This window comes from Chionomys nivalis, chromosome 5 (assembly GCF_950005125.1).
Source record: "Chionomys nivalis chromosome 5, mChiNiv1.1, whole genome shotgun sequence".
NCBI lineage: Eukaryota > Metazoa > Chordata > Mammalia > Rodentia > Cricetidae > Chionomys > Chionomys nivalis.
Window position 1 is genome coordinate 65,723,208 of NC_080090.1, and position 20,246 is coordinate 65,743,453.

Here is a 20,246-nt window from a genome sequence, read left to right on the forward strand (position 1 = left end):
GCTTACCCCAAAGGCTATCACTGTGCCCTTTGCTGGGTAATGTAACCTGATGCCAGCTGTGCTCCGTGAGGAACCAAGTCAGGAGGTGTGAAGGAAGCAGGCTGTCTGCTCTGTGAGATAAAGGAATGAGAGTGGGAGAAATTTGGTCAGCCCCAAAGACAAAGGCTCCAGAGGGAAAAGGAAGAAGTATGGGCCTTGGACCTGGGTCCGTTTACATAACTCTGATCCCCATCCCACCTTACATACCCACATCTGTCTTTAGAAGTGCATCCCAGAGGTCTTCATATCTTTTACTAGCTTTGGCTCTGGCAAACACTGGCTGGAGGCCAGATCCTGCTCAGATCTCCACAAGCCTCATCTCAGGACCGCAGTAGCCATGTTACAGAGCCTTTGGGGCTATCTAAGAGGGGCCCCAGGGGCTGCTGATCTGCAGTGCATCCCAGCAAGGCCTGAGGAATGTCAGGTCAGGAGTGCGCCAAGTCCCAGACTTCCAGCCTCACAGAATACCCATGGAGACTTCTTCCCATGAAGGCTTATAGCACTTAAAGCTGCTCTTCGGTGTTCACAGGGGCTGGTTCTAGTCTTCCCTTTTGATGCCCCAACCCACGAAAAAACAGGCATTTTCCTGTACACATTAAACCACCCCTTTAGAGCGATGGAAGTGTTTTACAGTGTTGCCATATGGTCATGTTTGGGGTGACCAGGAGAATGAGGTCCCTCCATGTTCAGTACAGATAAGGGGTTTTGTTTTCAAATATTTTTATGACGAGATTGGACCCCTAGATGTGGAACCCACTCATATAGATGGGTTCAAAAGAAGATGAGAATGCCTTACTGAGAAAAGGTACCAAGCCACATGGCTAAATACAGATAAGAATTATAGGTTAATTTAAGTTGTAAGAGCTAGTTAGTAATAAGCCTGAGCTAATAGGCCAAACAGTTTATAATTAATATAAGCCTCTGTGTTTCTTTGTTACTGAACAGCTATGGACCGGGTGGGACAGAAACTTCCATCTACAGATATATGTGTATATCCTGCAGGATGGGCTTGGGTTTGCCGTATGACTTCTCAGGAGCCTGACTGGGGGTAACCTTGTAGGTGAGGCCTGGGGCAGAACACATCCAGATCAGCTCTTCCCTTCCTCGCCACCCTCTTGCATGTGACCTCTCTCCTGTCTCCTCACTAGCAATGGCCAAAGCAGTCCAGCTCTAGATGTCAGGAGCACCTCTTCCTCCAGAGAGAGCCTCCAGAATGGGAACTTGAGTGACTCCTCCAGTGTGGACTCTGGCAATGGGCAGTGGCCCAAGCAGGGAATGCCGCCATCTCACGTCCGATTTGAAGATGAGTCTGCCCACGAGGCTGAGTTCCGGTACCTGGAACGGCGCCAGCAGCGCCAGCGTCAAGTGTTAAGCACAGTGCTACCAGCTGTGGGCCAAGGACCTCTGCGCTCCAAGCCTGACTTAACCAACTACATTAACCATAACATGGGGAACGGCGCATTCCACAGGCCTGTGGGCTCCCTGGACCACAGTGATTTCCCTGCACCACCATCAACATGGAGCAGTGAGAGGACATGCCCAGCCTGTGGCAGCTGTCTTGAGGAGCGTTGCCCTGCCGAGGGGAGAGCAGTGCCTGACCTGAGGATCCTCCAGGGTCTCCAGGCAACCTGTGAGCAGGCATTGCTGCTGGGATCCTGTAATTCCCATGACTTGAGCTCCCCATTCCCAGGGCTCCACGCAGAATGGATCCGGGAAACACACATCACAGACACTGTTGCCATGCACCCTGAGGAAGGGGACTCTGCCCTCAACAGCGCCGTCAGTTCAGATAGCTGGACTGACATTAAGGATGCCAGGACCTCTCAGCCCAGTGGGGCAGGTGGGCAGATCCAAGGCAGCAGCCCCCGGCAGTGGCAGTGTGACTCTAGGCCTCAGGAAGGCCCCAGGTGGCCCAGGACTGAGGTGGAGCTGCCCTGGGACCTTCAGGCCGGGCCTCACCTACACGAGGTTGGTAATGTGGTTGTAGGAGGGGAGATAAAAGGAGCCACAGGACACATACCTCAGGGGACTTTGCTTATAAAGGAAGACGCTGAGCCCAGACCTGCCTCTGAACCCAAGAGGTCTTGGTCCCAGGGGCATCTTGGGCTACAGTTAGGAAATCACAGGGCCCACCCCGAGGATTCCTGGACTACATGCAGGACAGCTTATGCTGTGCCATCTTCCGAGAAGCTTGGGTCCTCAGGGTCAGGTCAGTCAGACCAAGTGACTGAAAGCCAGGAGTCTCTGGAAACTGCCTGCACTCCTTCTCTCCAAGGAAGCCCTGAGGAGCCCTCTGCACCTCGCCCAGCCCTACAGCCAACTTTGCCCCTCTCCCTCGAAGGCTGGGCGCCAACCCCTCCCTCTTCAAAGAAATCCTGCCCGATGCCTCTGAGGAAGTCATCCTGTACTGGACATCACAGGCAGGAACACCAGGTTGAGCACGTGGATATCCCCCTGCCTCTGTCCCCTCCAAGAATCTCAGTTCACACCTCGCCCCAGACCCAACCCAACAGGCCCCGTGTCAAGCATTCGCTGCTGGACCTGTCCGCCAGCACCAACGGCAGTGTCCCTCTGCGGCTGCAGGAGCCCCGAGGAATAGCTGTTCCCAAGAGTAGAGTTGACAGGGAGTACTGCTGCCAGGAGCCTGGACTGCCCCTGTTGAGTGACAGAGATGGTAAGGATCGCTGTCCTTCATGTCCAGCCCAGGCCAGGTCTGGGCCACTCCTTTGTTCTCCATCTTGATCACGGGATAACCGCACACCATGCCTAGCATCCCTGTGGGTCCCTCACATCAGCAGCAGGTGGCAGGGAGGTGGTGGAGTGTGGGCTGGGTGCAGGATTCAGCTTTAGCATGGAGCAGGTTAGCCAGTTTTCTGTGCTTGGTGGGTGGGGACCACAGGCAAGGGGATGGTGCCCTCTTCTTGCTGGGAAGTCTGAGGTGTATAAGGAAACTCCAGTCCACAGCTGCTGGAGGCCAGGTTTGTGGGAATTCGACTCCTGTAAAGTCTGACGAGCAAGCCAGCAGCTCCGGAATCCACCATTGCTCAGAACACTGATTCTCCTATAGTCACCTTGCCACTTCCGCCACCTTTCTTTGGTGCCTTGCACCATTTCGTTCACTGTTGCCCAGGCACCTGGTACACACTTGCACCTGTCCTGGCACTGTGGGGAACGCATAAGAAAATGACCTAAGCAGGATCCCTATCTTTAAGGCTCACTGTGACCACACGGGCCTGAGGCTGGCTTGCACCTAGCCACTTCCTACTGGACTTCAGAGACCTAGTGACCTTTCTGGAAAGCCTGCACCTCCTTGAAAGCATGATGAAGATTCTTTTGTTAGTGACAGGGCCCCGAGAGATGGATTCCTCTCTCCATGCTCATGGTTTCTTATCCAGAAAGTGAGGGCTAAAATACAGCCGGTGTCATGACCATGAGGTCAAGTCTATGAAGGGCTCAGCATCACCGAGTGCATACAGTGCTCCCAAGATGGATGCTGTTGTAAAAGTTCTGGCCGTTTTAGATTTGTTTCCCCTGCTTTTGACTCTGTCGCTTGACACAGAAGGGGCATGACATACCACAAATGGCTTTTCACTTAACAGATACTAGTCACCCACCGTGTACCAGGTGCTCTGTGGCTGAGAGTTACAGTAGTCCATGAGGCCCCACCCTTGTCCTCATTCCTGTTTAGAGGATGCCCAAGGATGGGCCCTGGCCACCTTCCCTGACTGCCTCCTGCGGCTTCCACTGCCCCTGCTCCTGGGGCACCCACCTCTCCCCAGTGTCTCCTGTCCCTAAGACGGGAAATGGGCCTTTCCCCACTGTGACCTGTGGGGATGGTCAGTGTTGCAGGGGGGTGCTGGGCTGTTACAGGAACACTCCCGGACTCTCTCCTGTCAGCAGATGTCACCACTGTCAATTCTACAGCCGTCACCCTTTCCCTCACCCCGGAGGAGCCTGAGTGCCACCTGGAGCCACACAGGACAGAATCCAGCTCTGGGGGCCACATGCCCACTGGGTGAGTGGCAAGAACGAAGCCTGACTACAATGGGCATGTTGGATGGGGAAAGAAGCTGTAGCCCCGCCCTCCCGAATCCTGGAGGGTTCCTAAACCATGTCCTGGCACCCTAACTCACCCTTCCTGATCCCCCCTCCCCCTCTCTCTCTTTGTGCTTTGTGTGTGTTGTACATATGTGTTCGTGTGAGTGTGTGCACGTGTGTCTGGGGACACATGGTGTGAGTATGTGTACAGACCAGATGTTGACACTGAGTGTCTTACTTAGTTGCTCTGCGCCTGGTTTTTGAGCCCCAGGGATTCACTTGTCTCTGCCTCCCCAGACCTGGGGTTAGTAAGATGCTCTGCCGTGTGCCTGCCTGGCTTTTAAACTGGAGCTGGGATCTAACTCGGGTCCTCAGGCTTGCGTGCTGAGCACTTTTTCTACTCCCAGCCCCTACCTTTTCCAGGTCTTTTTATCTGATGCACCTCAAAGAGCCACCGAGTTATCTGCCGACCCTTGAACCCCAGCTTCTAATGCTTCGGCTGGGGTTAGACATGTGAGGTCTTGCCTTGGGACCTCCTTAGGCCGAGTTCAAAGCCCTGGTGAACCTGGTACTTCCCTGCTCCCAACTGTATCTGTGACCACAAGGCAACACACAGCCGCCCTATGACCCAGCCAGGCCTGGGCGTTTGCCAGGATGCAAGGTCTGTCTTCAGTTTCTCCTGGACACCTCTCCCGGGTATCTAGCTGTCCCCTCAACAGAAACCGAACCATTGCTTTCCCAGCCCCCTTCCCAGCAGCCACGCTGCTATCCACACAGTGCTTAAACCCACACTGTCTGCATTTCCTCCTGCTTCCCCCACCTCCACCCTCTGGCAACCCTCTCCAGCCCCCAGCCCCTCTTTCTGCCATCTGCTCTGAGCTGCCTCACTTCTTAGCTGCACGAGGGAATATTTTTAAAAAACCCAATTAAATGGAATCATTGTCCTACTTAAAGCCCCACGGCAGTCTCTCTTCCCCTTCCCTTCCCGAGGTTGACAGCGCTTGGCAGCATGCTGGGCCTGCCTGACCTCCTACCACACCTCTTCCTGCCTTTCTCATTACCTGGCTGCGGCCATTGGACACGTCAGACTTGGTTCTGCTCTGGCAGGGGCCCCAGCAGCTCGGTGAGCCTGCGGCTCTCACTTCTAGTATTAATGGCCTGACTCCAGCCTGTCACTGGCCCTTGGTGTAAAGTTATCTTCTTCCCAAAGAGACCTTCCCTGGAAACTATTTAAAACAAGTGCCTAGTCACACTCTGCTTCCCATACCACTGGGAATGGTTTTTCTCCTTCATGTGTTGCTCTGCTGTTGAGAAGCTTCCGTACGCCCTTAGCTGAGACATCCTGAAGGAGTGGATGGATGATGAGTCCATAGCTGTTTGCGGCGGCGGGGCTATCCTGGACTCATGACTGTGTGCTGTGGCGGGGCTATCCTGGACTCATGACTGTGTGATGTGGTGGGGCTATCCTGGGCTCATGACTGTGCTGTGGTGGGGCTATCCTGGGCTCATGACTATGTGCTGTGGCGGGGCTATCCTGGACTCACGACTGTGTGCTGTGGCAGGGCTATCCTGGGCTCATGACTGTGTGATATGGTGGGGCTATCCTGGACTGTTCTCCCCAGAAGCTGCTTTCACTCAGCACCTGGCGGTCTGCATGGCTCCCCTTGCTGCAGGCTGATAGTTCCTCCTTGAGGACATTGGCACTAGTCCATCTGGGGCCTATGGGACCCTAGGAAGCAGGATGCAGCCTGCCTATCAAGCCATCTCCAGCCACATTCTGCCCCCCTTGTGTTTCAGAGCATCACCTGAGGCCAGTGCAGGGCATGCGCCACCCTCGGACGCCCATTCTGATGGGAGCAAGAAAAGGAGGAGCAGTATCTCCTCCACCCTGGGGCTCAAAAAACTCTTCTCAGCCCTGGGCCACACCCCCCGGGCCAGACTGGGCCCATCCCGGAGCTACAGTGTGGAACAGCTGCAGCCCTCAGCACTGGCTCCCCAGGCCAGTCCCTCCAAAGTGAAGAGAGCCCCATCATTACAAATCCTGCATCTGGTAAGTCCCCAGGGCCCTGGACAATAGGGTGTGGCCCCAGGACAGGAGTGGCAGTGTTGAGGGTCCTTGCCTGGAGCCTAGTCATGAAAGTGGGGACCTGCTGGTGTCCTCACAGCTGACTCATAGGGCTTGTGCTCACTGTGTGTGCTGTTGAAGGAGCTGCCGGCTGCGTTCCTGCCACCCAGCTCCTGGCCACCTCCCTATCTTATGCCCCAAAATAATGACACACAAACTGTATTCTTTTAAACACTGCTTGGCCCATTAGCTCTAGCTTCTTACTGGCTAATTCTTACATCTTGATTACCTATTTCTATTAATGTGTGTAGCACCCCAAGGTGTGCTTACCGGGAAGATTCTAGCCTATGTCCATCCTAGGTTGGAGCTTCATCGCGTCTGCTCTGGAGAAGAGCGGCATCGCATCTGAGGGCCAAGACAGTTTCTTTATTGACCAATGAAATCCCACATCAGTGTGCAGTACCCCTTAATCCTGTTCTCCCCACCACCTACTCTCTTCTTTCTCCTGCTCCCTCAAATTTGTTGCTTCTACTTCCTGGAGAGTTCATGGCAAGAGATCTTGGCCCCAGTGACTCTTTTAATCCAAACACAATTTCTTCTTGTTTTCTTTTTTAAAAAATTATTTTCTCTGTGTGTGTGTGTAGCCTGTATGTATGTCTATGCACAATGTGTATGTGGTACCCACAGAAGCCAGAAGAGGGCATCGGATCCCCTAAGACTGGGTTCTAAACAGTCATGTAAGCGCTAGAAATTGATCCTGGGTCCTCTGGGAGAGCAGCCAATGCTCTTAACTCTTGAGGCATCATTTCTCCATTTCCCAAACACAATTCATTTCAGTCTGTATTGCTACAGCAGACTTTGGCCCATCTGTTCTGGTCTTTCTTCATGTGACTTCCTTAGTAGTATATCTGAGGTTGCATAAACCTGGCCATACCAACTGCCCTTGCCAGGAATGCATCCATTTCGTCATTTATCACGTTTAGGATACAGTTGAGACCACTCAGTGCTGTGAGAGGATCTGTGGCCTGTCTGCTTGGATGTCTCATCACTTCCAGAACGCTCTTGGCCTCTGCTGGATAGACCCTTCCAACCGTCATGGTCTGAAGGGATCCTCCTCTGAATGTGTCTCCCCTGCTGACACCTGCTATTTCCTCAGTGCTCCAGGCGTGTTTTTAGAAGGCATCACTGTCCTTAGGCTGAGGGGCCTTCTGCTCTGTTTGTCCTCCACGTCTCCCCTCACTGGAGTACGGTATCTGCACTCCCAAGACCTAGCGCAGTCACTAGTCTAGTGTACCCAGTTCACGCAGAGTGAGCACAGGCGCTGGCTAAATGTCTCCCTCTCCGTGTACTTAGCAAATCACCCCAGCACACAAGCCTCGACCAGGAATCCTGCTCTGTACTAGTAGCGTGTTTGTATTCTGTGTATTCTGTCCTCTGCCTCCTCTATGCAGAGAAGGCGGTGGTGCAGTGGGAGGCAGAGGCAGATGGAGCTCTGTGAGTTCAAGGCCAGCCTGCTCCACAGATCAAGTTCCATTGGAAGTCCTATCTTGAAAAAAACAAACAAACAAAACTAAACAAAAACCAAATGAGGTAGAGAGCAGTGGGCAGGCACTGGAGCCTTTCATTTCAGAGGCCTCGGAAGGAGGAGAATGCAGGGCGAGTGACTCCTGTCATGGGCTCAGCACAGTATCTAGGGGAGGAGATCCACATGCAGCATCTGCTGTCTGCATGAGTAGAGATGGGAGGAGAAACCGAGGGTGAGCTGGGAAGGAAGACACCATCTCAAGTTAAACATCTCTGGCGTCGAACTGTGAGCCGTGGCACTTGGGTTTATTGCCATTGGAGTTTCTGTCTCCAGAAACCCTCAAGGGAACTGACAGTCCACTTGTGTCTCAGAGGTCTTGCTGCAGTGTAAGCTGAGTGACTGAAAGCAGAGAGCCGGGCTACGAAAGGATGGGACATGCAGGAAGGAAGGTACAGAATTCCAGAACTGAACAAAAAGAAGCATTCCGGTCTCCCCCAGGAGAGCAGATGCCTGAGCATCCGCCCCCCACCCCCCTGCGACCAAACACAACAGCACATACTGTGCCCTCTCTCATGTCCCGTGCCCTCTCTCATGTTCCCAGGCCTTTCTCATGCCCCCGTGCCTTCTCTCATGCTATCTTTTTGGGGGCTGGGTCTTGGGCACCTGTGCCCCTCTTTTCAGCTGGAGAGCTCTTGTCACAGCCTCACTCAAGTGCCAGCTCCTCATTTGTCCCCATACCTTCTGAACCAAAATATCTCTGCTTAAGGAACTTGTTATAAGCTCCGGGAGCTATCAGGAACTAGACTCATCCTCACTCCCAACTGGAAGCGTTCTGCTCTAAGGTGTGTCACGTCGAGTACGCCACCAGTGAGCCACACCCCAGTCCCCCCCTAAGGAAGTGTCCCCTAAGGAAGTGTCTCCTAAGGAAGTGTCTCCTAAGGAAGTGTCCCCTAAGGAAGTGTCCCCTAAGGAAGTGTCCCCTAAGGAAGTGTCCCCTAAGGAAGTGTCCCCTAAGGAAGTGTCTCCTAAGGAAGTGTCCCCTAAGGAAGTGTCCCCTAAGGAAGTGTCCCCTAAGGAAGTGTCCCCTAAGGAAGTGTCCCCTAAGGGACTTAAGATCCTGTTCCTCCTGCCACAGCCTCTGAGTTGGGAGATTTCCACAGTGAGCTAAGTGCTAGCCCAGTGCTGAGATGTTACTGCTTTGGATGTGTAGCTCCATCTCTCGGAGCAGGTTCTACTGACTTTTGCTAGGCATCTGGACATGCAGACCAAAGCTTGTACCTTTGCTTTCTTTGTGTGCCATCAGGTTCATGGTTCCGGCAAATCCCACGTTGGGGACCCCTTTCCAGGCTGCTTTTCTCACCTGCAATATTGGGCCTTTCCCACTAGGTGTCACCCTCTCATCAGCATCGGAAAGCAGCTTCCTTCCAGAACCTCCATTCTCTGCTAGGGGGCAAGGGAGATCGGTCCAGCCTCTACCGGGTAGAGGGGCCAGAGGACCCCAGTACACTGAGCAGGTAAGTGTGGCACCGGAACCTAAAGGACAAACCCAGAGTCGCCAATGGAGCTAGCCGCTCAATCCTTTCTTCCCTCAGCACCACAGGTGTGAGCCAGTCTGTCCCTTTAAGAGGAGGTGAGGCAGAGTGGTGAGTGACCTCTGTGCTCTTGCCTTGTGCAAGTGAACACTGAGAGGTAGGTTTGCTGGAAGGTGGTGCTGGAAAGCTCAGAAGCCTCTCTCGGCTGTCCCAGGACATCCTAAAATCAATGTACAGAGTTTCTTTATCACAGCCAAAGATCCTTCTAAACACCCAGAAACAGGAATCCCCAGAGGCCCTTGGTTCCTGACCTCTCTGCCCAGGCCCTCTTACCTATCTGCTTTTACCCAGGGGGAAGACATTGGGCTGGGGAGTGGAGGTGGGGCAGGTAGCTCTTGAGAACACTATATAAATTTATATATAATTCCTTCTAGTTCTCAAGGGTCTCTTCCTAAAAATGTTGGAGACCACAGTCCTTGCTTCAAGGCCCTTAGCCCTGAGAAGCTGCCTGTCTCTAGCCTAGGAAACCCCAGCCTCTAGTGCCAGGTTCCTAAGTCAGAGGTGCAGGTCACCTTAGGGCCAACAAGGAGCTGGCCCTGGTTCCTGGCCCTATCTTATTGTCTTTGGTCTCTTTGTAGGCCAGCCAAAGCCTTTCCCCATCGTGCCCTCAGCGTGGAAGATGTGGGTGCTCCTAGCCTGGCTCGCACTGTGGGCCGGGTGGTAGAGGTGTTCCCCGATGGCACGAGTCAGCTGCAGCTAAAACGACCCCCAGCGGGCACTTTTGGTTTCTGTGTGGCCTACGGCAATGGTCGTCGAGACTCAGGTATGCCCTTGGTAGCCTCAGCAGAGTACTCGGAGTGTGATCAGGTTCCTTCTGGGCTTGGCTGAGTAATGGAGAAAGGTTCTCCTGGTCCCCCCAGAAGCTCCTGCTGCTGTGGGGCTGAACTGGCAGATTTGATTGCATTGTCCCTCTGCTGTCCTGTGACATCTTGAAATCAGAGTCCTCAAGGCTTTTCAGAGAAGCAGAGGAAAACTGCCTGTGCTTGCCAGTTCTCGGCTCTTCCTTTGATGTGGTTGATGTATTTCAGCGGCTCCTGGCCTCCAGCTGCTGGTGTGTCTGGGCATGTGGAGTGGGCCTGCCTGTCTGCAATCCTGCCCACAGCCCTCCCTCACCAGCTCCTCGGGGCTTTGTTCAGATGGATCCTGGCTCCAGGCGCCTGGCCGGGTTGCCTGCTGTGTGTCCTAATTCAGTCCCACTGTCACTGAGTTCTTGGTCCCTCTACATCCGTGAGTCCTTCATGGTGACCTGACTTGCCTAGGCCAAAGCCTGTAGTCCAGAGTGCATTTGAGTACAAGGGACCTTGAAAGCTATCCACGGGCTGTGCTAAGTGGGGAAGGTTGGGAGGTGTGCTAAGGGAGGGTGGGCAGAGGAAGAAGAGAGGGAGGGAGGGCAAGCCCAGGGCTGTGCTCCTGGGCCCTGTAGAGGAGGCTATCCTGCTCCTGAGTCTCCTAGGTCCAGGCTGTTTAACTGAGAAAGCCCTTCTGCTACTGGGCTTGCAGCACAGCCTGTGTTCTCGCATCTGTTTCGTTGCTCACCACCCAGCACTTCCAGGAAATATGTGCATCAGGTGCCTTCTCATGTGCACTGTGGCCACAGGGGTTCCAGCACCAGGAAATATGTCTATCAGGTGCCTTCTCATACGTGCTGTGGCTTCGGGGGTCACAGCACCGCAGGGAGCGCACGGACCCCTGACCTCACGGGCAAGCACTCCAGCAAGGGTGCTGGGCCAGTTCTAAAAGTTTGCTTCATCTATTTCGTACTGTGACTGACCTAGTGAAAAGCGCCAGGAAGCAACGTAAACACAGCAAGCATGGCAGGCGCCCTGGAGACCACGTGAGACATGAGTGGAGATGGGACACAAGGAGTGGAGCTGTCCGGGACTGGGAGATGAGATTCAAGATCAGAGGTCCTAAAGGCCATGGCGTTGTCTGTTGAGAGGCTGTAGGCTGTGCTGTCCGGAGGGACTTGGGGTTCCTCACTGAGTAGGGCAGGGACTGTCTACTGAGGGAGATTTTAGAGCAGAGGTTGAGAAGACACAGTGGGACAAGCACGGGCACTAAACCAATTTCCACAGTGCAGGAGGCAGACAAAATAGCAGGTGGCATAGGGTGGCCGTGGAGATGGTGAGCAGGGACTTGAATCTGGCTGGTCCGCAGTTAATGTGACCTGAACTTCTTTGTGGGAGAGAGAGACAGAGAGAGAGAGGTTGGGAACAGGAATGGGGTGGGCCTCCCCCAACCTGGACCTGGGGAGGGTCAGATGTTAGTGAACACAGGGACCTGACATCGGGGAACCAGACAGTGTCATCCAGGCTGTCTCCATGTCGCTTACTTGGAATGTCCTGTCCAGACGGTGTCCCACTCCTGCGGCTGTATTTGGCCACCAGATATCACACGGGGATCTCACACTAGGCAGTGTGGCTGCTGCTGCTCCCACCACAGGCCCTACCCAGCTGCTTAGGGCCACTTCCCCTGAACCTCGGAGGAGCCATGGCCTGGGGCTGCTCTTGCTCCTTGCTAAGCATCAGTCAGGATGCCAGCATGTGTCCCATCTGACACCACACCCACGAAAACAGCAGGCCCTGCCTTCTGGTTCTAACCAACTACAACATAGGCATCCAATATCCTTACCAAAGGCTGCTCCAGCAGACCATAAATGCCAGAGTTGCCTTGCAGTCACGATTTCAGCTGGGAAGCCTACCCAATCTCCCCAAAATGGCTGGACTGACGTCAGTGTCTGGTCTGGCTTGGCTACATTCTTCTGGGTTTTGTCATTCCTCCCCACCTGCCTCTCCTCCTGCACACCAAACACTTCTGTGGGTTCATGTGGGGAGGAGGGGTGGCTCCCTCTCTCCATGCCAACAGTGTGTAGACCCAGCAGGTAAGCTGTTCAGGCGTCAGAGAAAGGAGATCAAGGATAGGGCAGGGCCCCAGTGGGAGAGCCACCTGCCAAAGGATGTCTGCTAAATGGCACTTGGTCATTTAGCGGCTGAGCCTCACTGGGAAGGCTCATCTCGGCCAAGAAGCACAGAAAAGGATATCCAGACTCCGGACAGAAGAGGAAGTGTGTATGCAGCTCAGATCAGCCAAATGGCCGCAAACTTTTAGGTTACTTGGTGAAGAAGTTGTAGTCCGTATTCAGAGCCTGGCTTCTCCGGGACCCAGAAGCTGCAATAAAGGGCTCCCCCTGGTCCGTGGGCCAAGGTACCACTTTCCACAGTCCACAATGCTCCAGACCAGAGTTGGAGGCACCAGAACAGACACCTGACTAGGAAGTTGCTGTGTTTCTCAGGCAGCTGGCGAAGGAGTCAGGGCCGTGCTCGGCTGTCCCCAAATCCTATTGTATTGTCAGTTCAGGAAAGTCACCCACAAAGGCTGTCCCCTGCTGTCCTCCAGCAGGCTGGCTATGCTCACATAGCAGAATATGGGACTGGGCTCCAGCTTTCTCCAGAGGACCCTGCCTGTGGACCCTGTCAGATGGGGGCAGCTGACAGAACTCGAGAGATGCCTGGCCCTCAGCTGGGTGCCCCAGTGCTATGGCGACAGTGGCTGGAGGTCTGCCTTCTCAGCCCAAGTCCGCATGAACTCTCCCACAAATGGATTTCCTGAGAGTAAGCCATAAATGTGGGCAGAACGTTCACTTTGGCTGGACTTTGGCCCAGATGCCCCCACTCCCAAATGAGAAACTGTGAGTGGTGGCTGAGGACAGGGCAGCCCTGGATGGTACTGTGAAGCAGATTTGGTCTCAGCCACTTCTGCTGCTCTAGTGGCACTGTCCCCACCGTGGCCTTTGGACTGACCCTGGGTCCTTGATCCATCAACAACATTATTTATGAGTCCTGGGCAACAAATGAAAGGCACACAGGTCTTCATTTTAAAAATGACTTCCTTATCCTAAAAGCTGCCATCAGAATAGGGTAAGATCAGTTTATTCCTCCTGAACTGCAGATGAATAATGTCTTCAAGCATCATTTGCATGGGTTTTCTTGCTTTGAAAGAGGCTGCAGAGAATGAGGTCATGCATGGGGAGGCGGGGAAGAGGAGCATGTGACACGTCTGTATGTTTCAGTTGTGAGGTGTGTGTGTCACTGTGCCCTGTAGGATTTCTCAGCCCTCTTCTCTCCTCCTCTGCAGGACTCTACGTGCAGGCCATGGCTGACCGGGATACTGCCAAGCTGTACTCGGGGCTGCTCGGGGTGGGGGATGAGATCCTGGAGGTCAACGGGGCCAAGGTTGCTGGGCTGGGCTTGGTTCACATCAAGGAGCTACTGGCTCGTGTGGAGAGCTTGTCAATCCGTGTCTTGAGACAGAGGCCTGTTCCCCAGTGACCCAGAAGTACTGCTGCCCTCATGGACACCCCCTTAGGAGCCCTGACCCCGACACAGCAGCGGGGGCTGAAAATGCACTACTCAGAGATGATTTGTGGCTGGATCAGGGTGGCATCTAGTTGTCTGGGCTGTGGCAGAGCTGCTCTGATCCGCCACCTGCAGAAAGAGACAAAGAGACTGTTTGTATGTACCAGTTAAGGTCACTAATTTATGCAGATCTGGGGAAAGAAAGTAATGGTCTTTTTCCATGACAGAAGTAGTAGCGACAGGATGTGGCCCTTTGTTGGAGGGAGAGGACAGAGAATGACTGCCTTCTTGGGTTGGTCCCTGAGAGCTGACCTCACCCCTGGTCACACTCGCTGAGAAGCCTCCTCAGCCCCCAGCACACCAGAGACAAGTGGCTACATCGGTCTTGTTCAGTCTCTTTCAGCTGTGGCTTGCCTGGTCCCCTGTGACTGCACCTTTGCTCCTGATCCAGAGGGGCTCAGTGTCTTGGCACAGCACAGCAGCCAGGAGTGCAGGGTCCAAATCAAGCGCTGGCAAGTACGGCTGTCAAGAGTTCTGAGCCCGCTCTGGGTATGTAGACATCAGAGAGGTTCTGAGCCAGAATGTTAAGAAGTTCTAGGAAATTTTTATGATCAACACCAAGCTGAAAAAATGAAACTGTTGCCATTTTTAGTAAGTGTGGCCATGGTACTAAGGGTGCAGGGGTAGAGGCCAACCCAGCCAGCCCTTTGCCTCCACCTCTGCCTAGACCATGGCTGTTGCAGCCTGGCCTGGGCGGGCCTTGGTCTTTGTTCTCTTGTCCAGCTTGGAGACAGGGCTGCAGCTGGTGTCTGGCTGTCCCCCAGCTGCAGGATTCCTGTCCAGACCTCCCTGGCGGCAGCTGTGGGTGGGCAGCAGGCAGGGAGGCTGTGTGCTGGGGGTGACCATCCCACCTAGGCACAGCCTGCCCAGCTTAGAGCCTGCCCAAGGGTTCAGGACTCCGTAGATGCATGGACAGGTGTCAACCTTAAATTATTAAATAAAAAGCCGAAACTGCTTCCATTGGAGTTCCTGAATTCTGTGTTCTCTTGACCTTCATCGGCCCTAAGAGATCTGGGGCAGGAGCAGAGGGACACAGGTATGGCCAGAGGACATTCAGAGGGGGAAGTGGGGGGCTGCAGAGGGGTAGGGTCACAGCCAGGGCAGATGCAGAGGTCCTTGCAGAGAGGAACCTGGCAAGGCTGAGGATGGGAAAGAACATGGATAAGAACGTTGGCTAGGTGCGTCGAGGGGTGGGCAGCTCATTGCTAGTTTGGAACTTGCCATGGTGCAAGCTAAGGTTAAAAAAAATAAATAAAACAGGGGCTGGAGAGATGGCTCAGTAGGTAAGAGCGCTGGCTGCTCTTCCAGAGAACCTGGGTTCAATTTCCAGCAAGCACATGGCAGCTCAGAACTGCCTATAACTCCAGTCTCAGGGGTTCAACACCTGCACACAGACATACATGCAGGCAAAACATGAATGCACAGGAAATAAAGATGAAAAATTATATTTAAAAAGTAGCATTCATCTAGATTGGGCTGACATGAGTGTGGTGGGCAACTTCCATGGGACAAGGAAGACAGTGAGGGAGGCATGGGCCTGTGGAGAGGGGACAGTGTAGCCTCAGCCTGGGAGGCATGGAGATGGGACTGGCTCAGCAGAAACAAATCCTGCTGCTGCTGCCCCAGAAGCTGAGGAGAGAGGGGGAGGGAGAGACATGGGGGAGTGTTTCAGAACCCCAAGAATGCAGGGCAGGTTGGCCAAGGCTACCCCAGGGTATAAAGAGGGTACTGAGGCACCCCAGAGATAAATCTGCCCCCCATTCACTCCTCCACAGAAACAGCACCCCTTAGCAGGATACTACAGCCATGGGGGGGACCCTGGCAACCCATAGAGCTATTTCCTAGCCTGGAGCTACAGCTGGAGAAACATCACCCTGGAAAAGGCATCAATAGCAAAAGTCACCTGTGTTCTGTATGGCAAGGTCACTTGTCTTCTGGACAAAGGCAGTGGGGGCCTGAGGCTGGGAGAGGAGGAAGAAGCTATGCCTGGGGTGGGGGGTGGGGTGGGGGTTGCAGTCCTGCCGGGGATGGCCAGGCCCTTGTGCCTCCTCTGTCCTCCATCCTGCTTCCTGTCGTTTCAGAGGTGGGAAGCCCAGCTCAATGCCACCAGCCCTGCCTGCCTGTCACTCTCTTATCACTTGTCACTCTCAAGTCTTCCCCTATTTTTCCTCCCCCAGTGCCAGAAAAGGAGAGAACCGGGATGTGAGAGAGAATGTGCAGGACAGGGGAGGCTCTCCACTCTGACCTGGGATCTGAGGCACCCACTGGGGCCTCTGCTCTTGCCTGGAATAAAGCAACGCTGAGGTCCCTGACTGTGTGCATGGCGGGAAGGGGCTGCTTTCTCCAACATCTTGTCTGATCTCCAACATCTGCTTTACCTAGAGAGCTGCTGACCTAGGCCTGGTCCAGCCCTTCTCTAAATACTGCACTATCAGAACCTTCTAGAACTAAGTTAATTGCCATAAGCCAGGTCTGGTGCAAGCCAGAGGGGCTGGGGAAAATGAGGAAGACTCCATCAACACACAGTACGAGGAGGGGCAAGCGCAGCACACCACCTGGGCAGCTCCCCTGAAAGCCAGACATGGTACAGCCGGGTGCAGAGCCAGAGAACTGGAGATGGGAAGGGGAACAGTGGCCCAAGCAGGGGTCTGTGCATGAGAGCTTGCAGTGAGAGCGAGGACACTCAGGCATTAAAAATATACATCCTGAGCAAAAGACGTGGGTTTCCCCTGAATAACCTGTGTCCCCTAAGCCCACGAATGGCAGCTGAGTTGGGGACCACAGAACAAATACCAATTTTGGCCTCAGATGAGCCAATCTCCTGAGGGGTTGCAGGGCAGGGATGGGTGGAGGTGGGAGAGGACCTCAGAAGGCACTATTGTTAATCAAACCTTGCTTCTGCTTCCAGGACGAGGACACAGGGTGACCCCTAAGGTGTGCCTTTAAGGTTGCCCAGGATCTGGCAGGAGCTGAGAGCAGGATTCCTACCACTAGGCACTGTGGGTGCTGGTTCACCTTGGAGTGTAGCAACGTGTGCTGTAGGCCCTGTGGCTAGGAGGGATCTGTCATCCTGCCAGCCAGCCAGAAGCAGCTTTGCTGCTTTCCAAGACAAAACAGTAGCGTGAAGTGCAAGTTCAGCAAGTCCGGGTGTCCCTGAGAGTCTGGGCAGGCCACAGGCTAGTCATCAGCTGCACCTTCAAGGCCACCGGCTGCTGAAGAAGGTGCCCAGAGGACCTGCTCCTGCCAGGGTAAGGATACCACAGCCTCGTGTGCAGTGACCTGGATGACGACCTCAGTCTGCTCGAGGATGAGGGAGGGGCTCCTTGAAGAAAGGCACTGAAGGAGGCACCAAGCCAGTGGGGGTGAGGGGCGGGTGCTGACCGAAGCTGACTCACGCACCCAAGTGTGCGTGCAGGGATGAGTGAGCACTGGGTACATGGTCCCCAGACCTTAGGTTAGGGAGCCACAGGAGGCATGGCTCAGATTTCTAAGTTAGCTAGGGGGTACAGGGGCAGGCAGAGTGCCACCCTGATTTACTGACCTTTACAGGGTAGGGGTGCAGTGCTTCACTTTCAGCTTTGAGGTCCTTTGCACCACCTGCAGGAGACAGTGTTCCTTCCCTGGCAGTGTTTCTGACCCTAGAAAGTGGGTGTGTTGGGAGGAAGGGCTGGGAAACAGAGACCTTCCCATAGAACGATGACAGGTTCTCTAGCGTCACCTTAGGCCCAGTTGGTGGAACTGATGAACCCAGGCATGGTCTTTGGAGGAGGACATCTCTGGTTCTAGACCCAAGTCACCAAGAAGCCAGAGACCTAGAAGCAGATGTGCGGACACATCTGGACTTGCAGGCCCTTCAGAGAGGCTCAGGGAAGGGAGCTAATCACTGGGCATTCGCCCTTTCCCTGGGCTCCAGCTCCACACATCCATTTATCCTCTCAGTCCGTGTATCTGTGGCCTTGCTGGGCTGTCATTCCACCTAGCCACTGCCTGGCAGCCTTTACAAGGCCCGGAGAAGTCCTCTCCCGGGCACAAACCACGATGCTGCGTCCTGCCTGGCGTTGTTTCCCCTTTAATTCTCACACAATCGTGCAATCAGGGACTTTAGACTGTGACTTTCTTCCGTGGAATTATCCTTTAGACTTACCTGGCAATAACTGCTCCGGCCTGCTGCACCTGCACCCGCCCAGGCCATTTCTTCTCTCCTCAGGCTCACTCTGAGGCTATTCAAAAAGCTACCATCCCTGAATCCCTTCCCACCATGCTCTGGGACGTCTCTTTCCTAGGGAGCCAGGGCACCTGCTCAGAAATGGCAACAGCCCTTCTTTGGCAAGCTCTGCCCAGCTTGCAAAGGCTGTGGGTTTGGCCAGGTCGCTGGGCTGGGCCCAAGGAAGGGAGCTGCTGGGACTGGCTCAGATACCGTGCCCCTGGAGCCAGGACTCAACAGCTGCCCTGCCAGTCCTGGAGGGTATCCGGGGCTGTTCTGCCGAAGCCCAGCCACCTGCCAGGCCCGCCTTTGTCTCGTCCTTCTGCAATCTGGGCTCAGGCCTCTATCACCGCATGGGGCTGCCCTTGGGGCTCTGGCCAGGTGCCAGGCATTAAGGCCAGGCCTGCTCTGCCCTTTGGGATGCCAACACCTCCAAAACGGAGTCAGCTACAGCTGTGAGATAAGGCAAATCAGCATGCCATGGGTTACAAGAGATGCCAAGGCAGGGGCCCATCCCCACCTGGGGCCACAAAGGCTTCTGGGGAGGGCCAGCCTCAACACTATGATTCTCCAAATTCACCAGCCTCCACCCAGCTCTGCAGTCCGATTGGGAGGAAGAAATGGGTGTGGTGGGAGCTCGTGCTACTGTTGGCCTCTGGGACACATCAGTCTCCAGGTTTTTCTGGGTCACTGTAAGCAGTTGGGTTCACTGTTCTTATAGACAAAAATCCAAATACAGCATCTTAGTTAGGGTTTCTATCGCTGCATTGAAGGCACCATGACCATACGGCAAGCTGGGGAAGAAAAGAGTGGTTTGGGCTCACACTTCATGTTACTGTTCATCTTTGAAGGAAGTCAGGGCAGGAACTCAAATAGGGCAGGGACCTGGAGTCAGGAGCTGATGCAGAGGCCGTGGAGGGTGCTGCCTACTGACTTCTCATATGGCTTGCTCAGCCTGCTTTCTTATAGAACCCGGGACCACCAGCCCAGGGACAGAAACACCACAGTGGGCTGGGCCCTCCATCACTGCTCACTAATTAAGAAAATGCCCTACAGCCGGATCTTAGGGAGGCATTCTCTCAGTTAGGGTTCCCTCCTTTCAGATAACTCTAGTTTGTCAAGTTGACACGGACTAGCCAGCACAACCACTGAGGCTAACTTCCTGAACCAGAATTATTATTTTGTGTATCCCAGGCTGGCCTTGAACTCACCGAGATCCTTGGTCTCCTGAGTGGCTGGGATGACAGGCCTATGTACCATGCCCTGGTCTGGAGCCGTTTTCCTGACTTAACAGTTGACTTTAATGAAGGCTCTGAGACACAGAAGACCAAGGCACGAGACATCCACACTTTACCTCAGGCACTGAGTTCGGTGTTGTAGGAGCTGGAAGGTGGCTGAGTCAGTGAGTGGCGTGTCAAGTGTGAGGACAAGTCTCCAAACCCACAGTTCTTAAAGAGCCAGCCGTGGTAATGGATGCTTGCAGTCCCAGGGCTGGAAAGGCAGAGGTGGGAGGAGCCCTGGAGTTTGCTGGCCAACCAAGCCCCAGCTTGGAAAACTTGTTTCAAAGCCAAGGTGGCAGGCTCCTGAGGACCAGTATCCATGTCCGTGTCGAGTTAGGAGACAGCTTAGTGAACACCGGTTTGCCATCTCTGAGCTCAGACTGGCAGTTTTCCCCGGAAGAAAAGCCTGTGGTTCACTCAGACTTGGTGCCAGCTGTATCCTTGAGGGAACTTCCATCAGTATAAGAAGTTGAACTTGGTCTCACACATAGTAGGCAGGCATCTACCTCCCAATTGTTATGCCCCTAGCCTCTTTTTCTTCCTTCCTTCTTTTTTTTTTTTTTTTCCGAGACAGGGTTTCACTTTCGGCTGTCCTAGAACTGGCTCTGTAGATCAGGCTGGCCTCAAATTCAGAGATCAGCCTCCCTGGTGCTGGGATTAAAGGCATGCACCATCACTAGATATCCCTAGGCTTTCTTCCTACATTAATAAAAAGTTTTGTTTATTTACATAGTTTGTATGTGTGTAGGTGCACGTGTGTCATGGTGCCCATGTGCAGCTCAGTACCTGGACTCCCAGGATTGGACTAGGGTCATCAGGCTTGATGGTAACCACTATACCATTTCATATTTCTTCCCTTTGGTGGGGGGAGCGGGGAGAGATAAGGTCTCATTAAAGTGGCTCAGGCTGGTCTTGACCTTGAAATCTTCTTGCCTCGGCCTTCACAATGGCTAGGAATTATAGGCCTTTGACACTAGACTGGTGCTTAGTTTCTTTTTTAAGATGTATTTTGTGTGTTGGGAGATGGTGATAACATGCCTTTAATCTCAGTATTTGGGAAGGAGGCAGAGGCAGGTGAATCTCTGTGA

General features: G+C 53.9%; 2 protein-coding genes across 5 annotated transcripts in view; one reads left to right on the forward strand and one right to left on the reverse strand.

Annotated features, from left to right (window-relative positions):
- Kiaa1614 (KIAA1614 ortholog) overlaps window positions 1–13,587 on the forward strand; it is a 29,697-nt gene extending 16,110 nt beyond the window's left edge. For 2 of the 4 annotated variants that reach the window (XM_057770377.1, XM_057770376.1), the window contains exons 5-10: window positions 1,188–2,713; window positions 3,937–4,054; window positions 5,875–6,127; window positions 9,054–9,181; window positions 9,838–10,022; window positions 13,394–13,587. In XM_057770377.1, coding sequence (XP_057626360.1) covers window positions 1,188–2,713; window positions 3,937–4,054; window positions 5,875–6,127; window positions 9,054–9,181; window positions 9,838–10,022; window positions 13,394–13,587 — 2,404 coding nt within the window. Of the gene's footprint in view, window positions 1–1,187; window positions 2,714–3,936; window positions 4,055–5,874; window positions 6,128–9,053; window positions 9,182–9,259; window positions 10,023–13,393 lie in introns of those variants that run through there. The other 2 variants (XM_057770378.1, XM_057770379.1) reach the window with 2 other exon arrangements.
- Stx6 (syntaxin 6) overlaps window positions 13,564–20,246 on the reverse strand; it is a 52,260-nt gene continuing 45,577 nt past the window's right edge. The window contains exon 8 of the mRNA XM_057770381.1: window positions 13,564–13,743. Coding sequence (XP_057626364.1) covers window positions 13,703–13,743 — 41 coding nt within the window. The 3' untranslated portion in view covers window positions 13,564–13,702. The remainder of the gene's footprint in view (window positions 13,744–20,246) is intronic.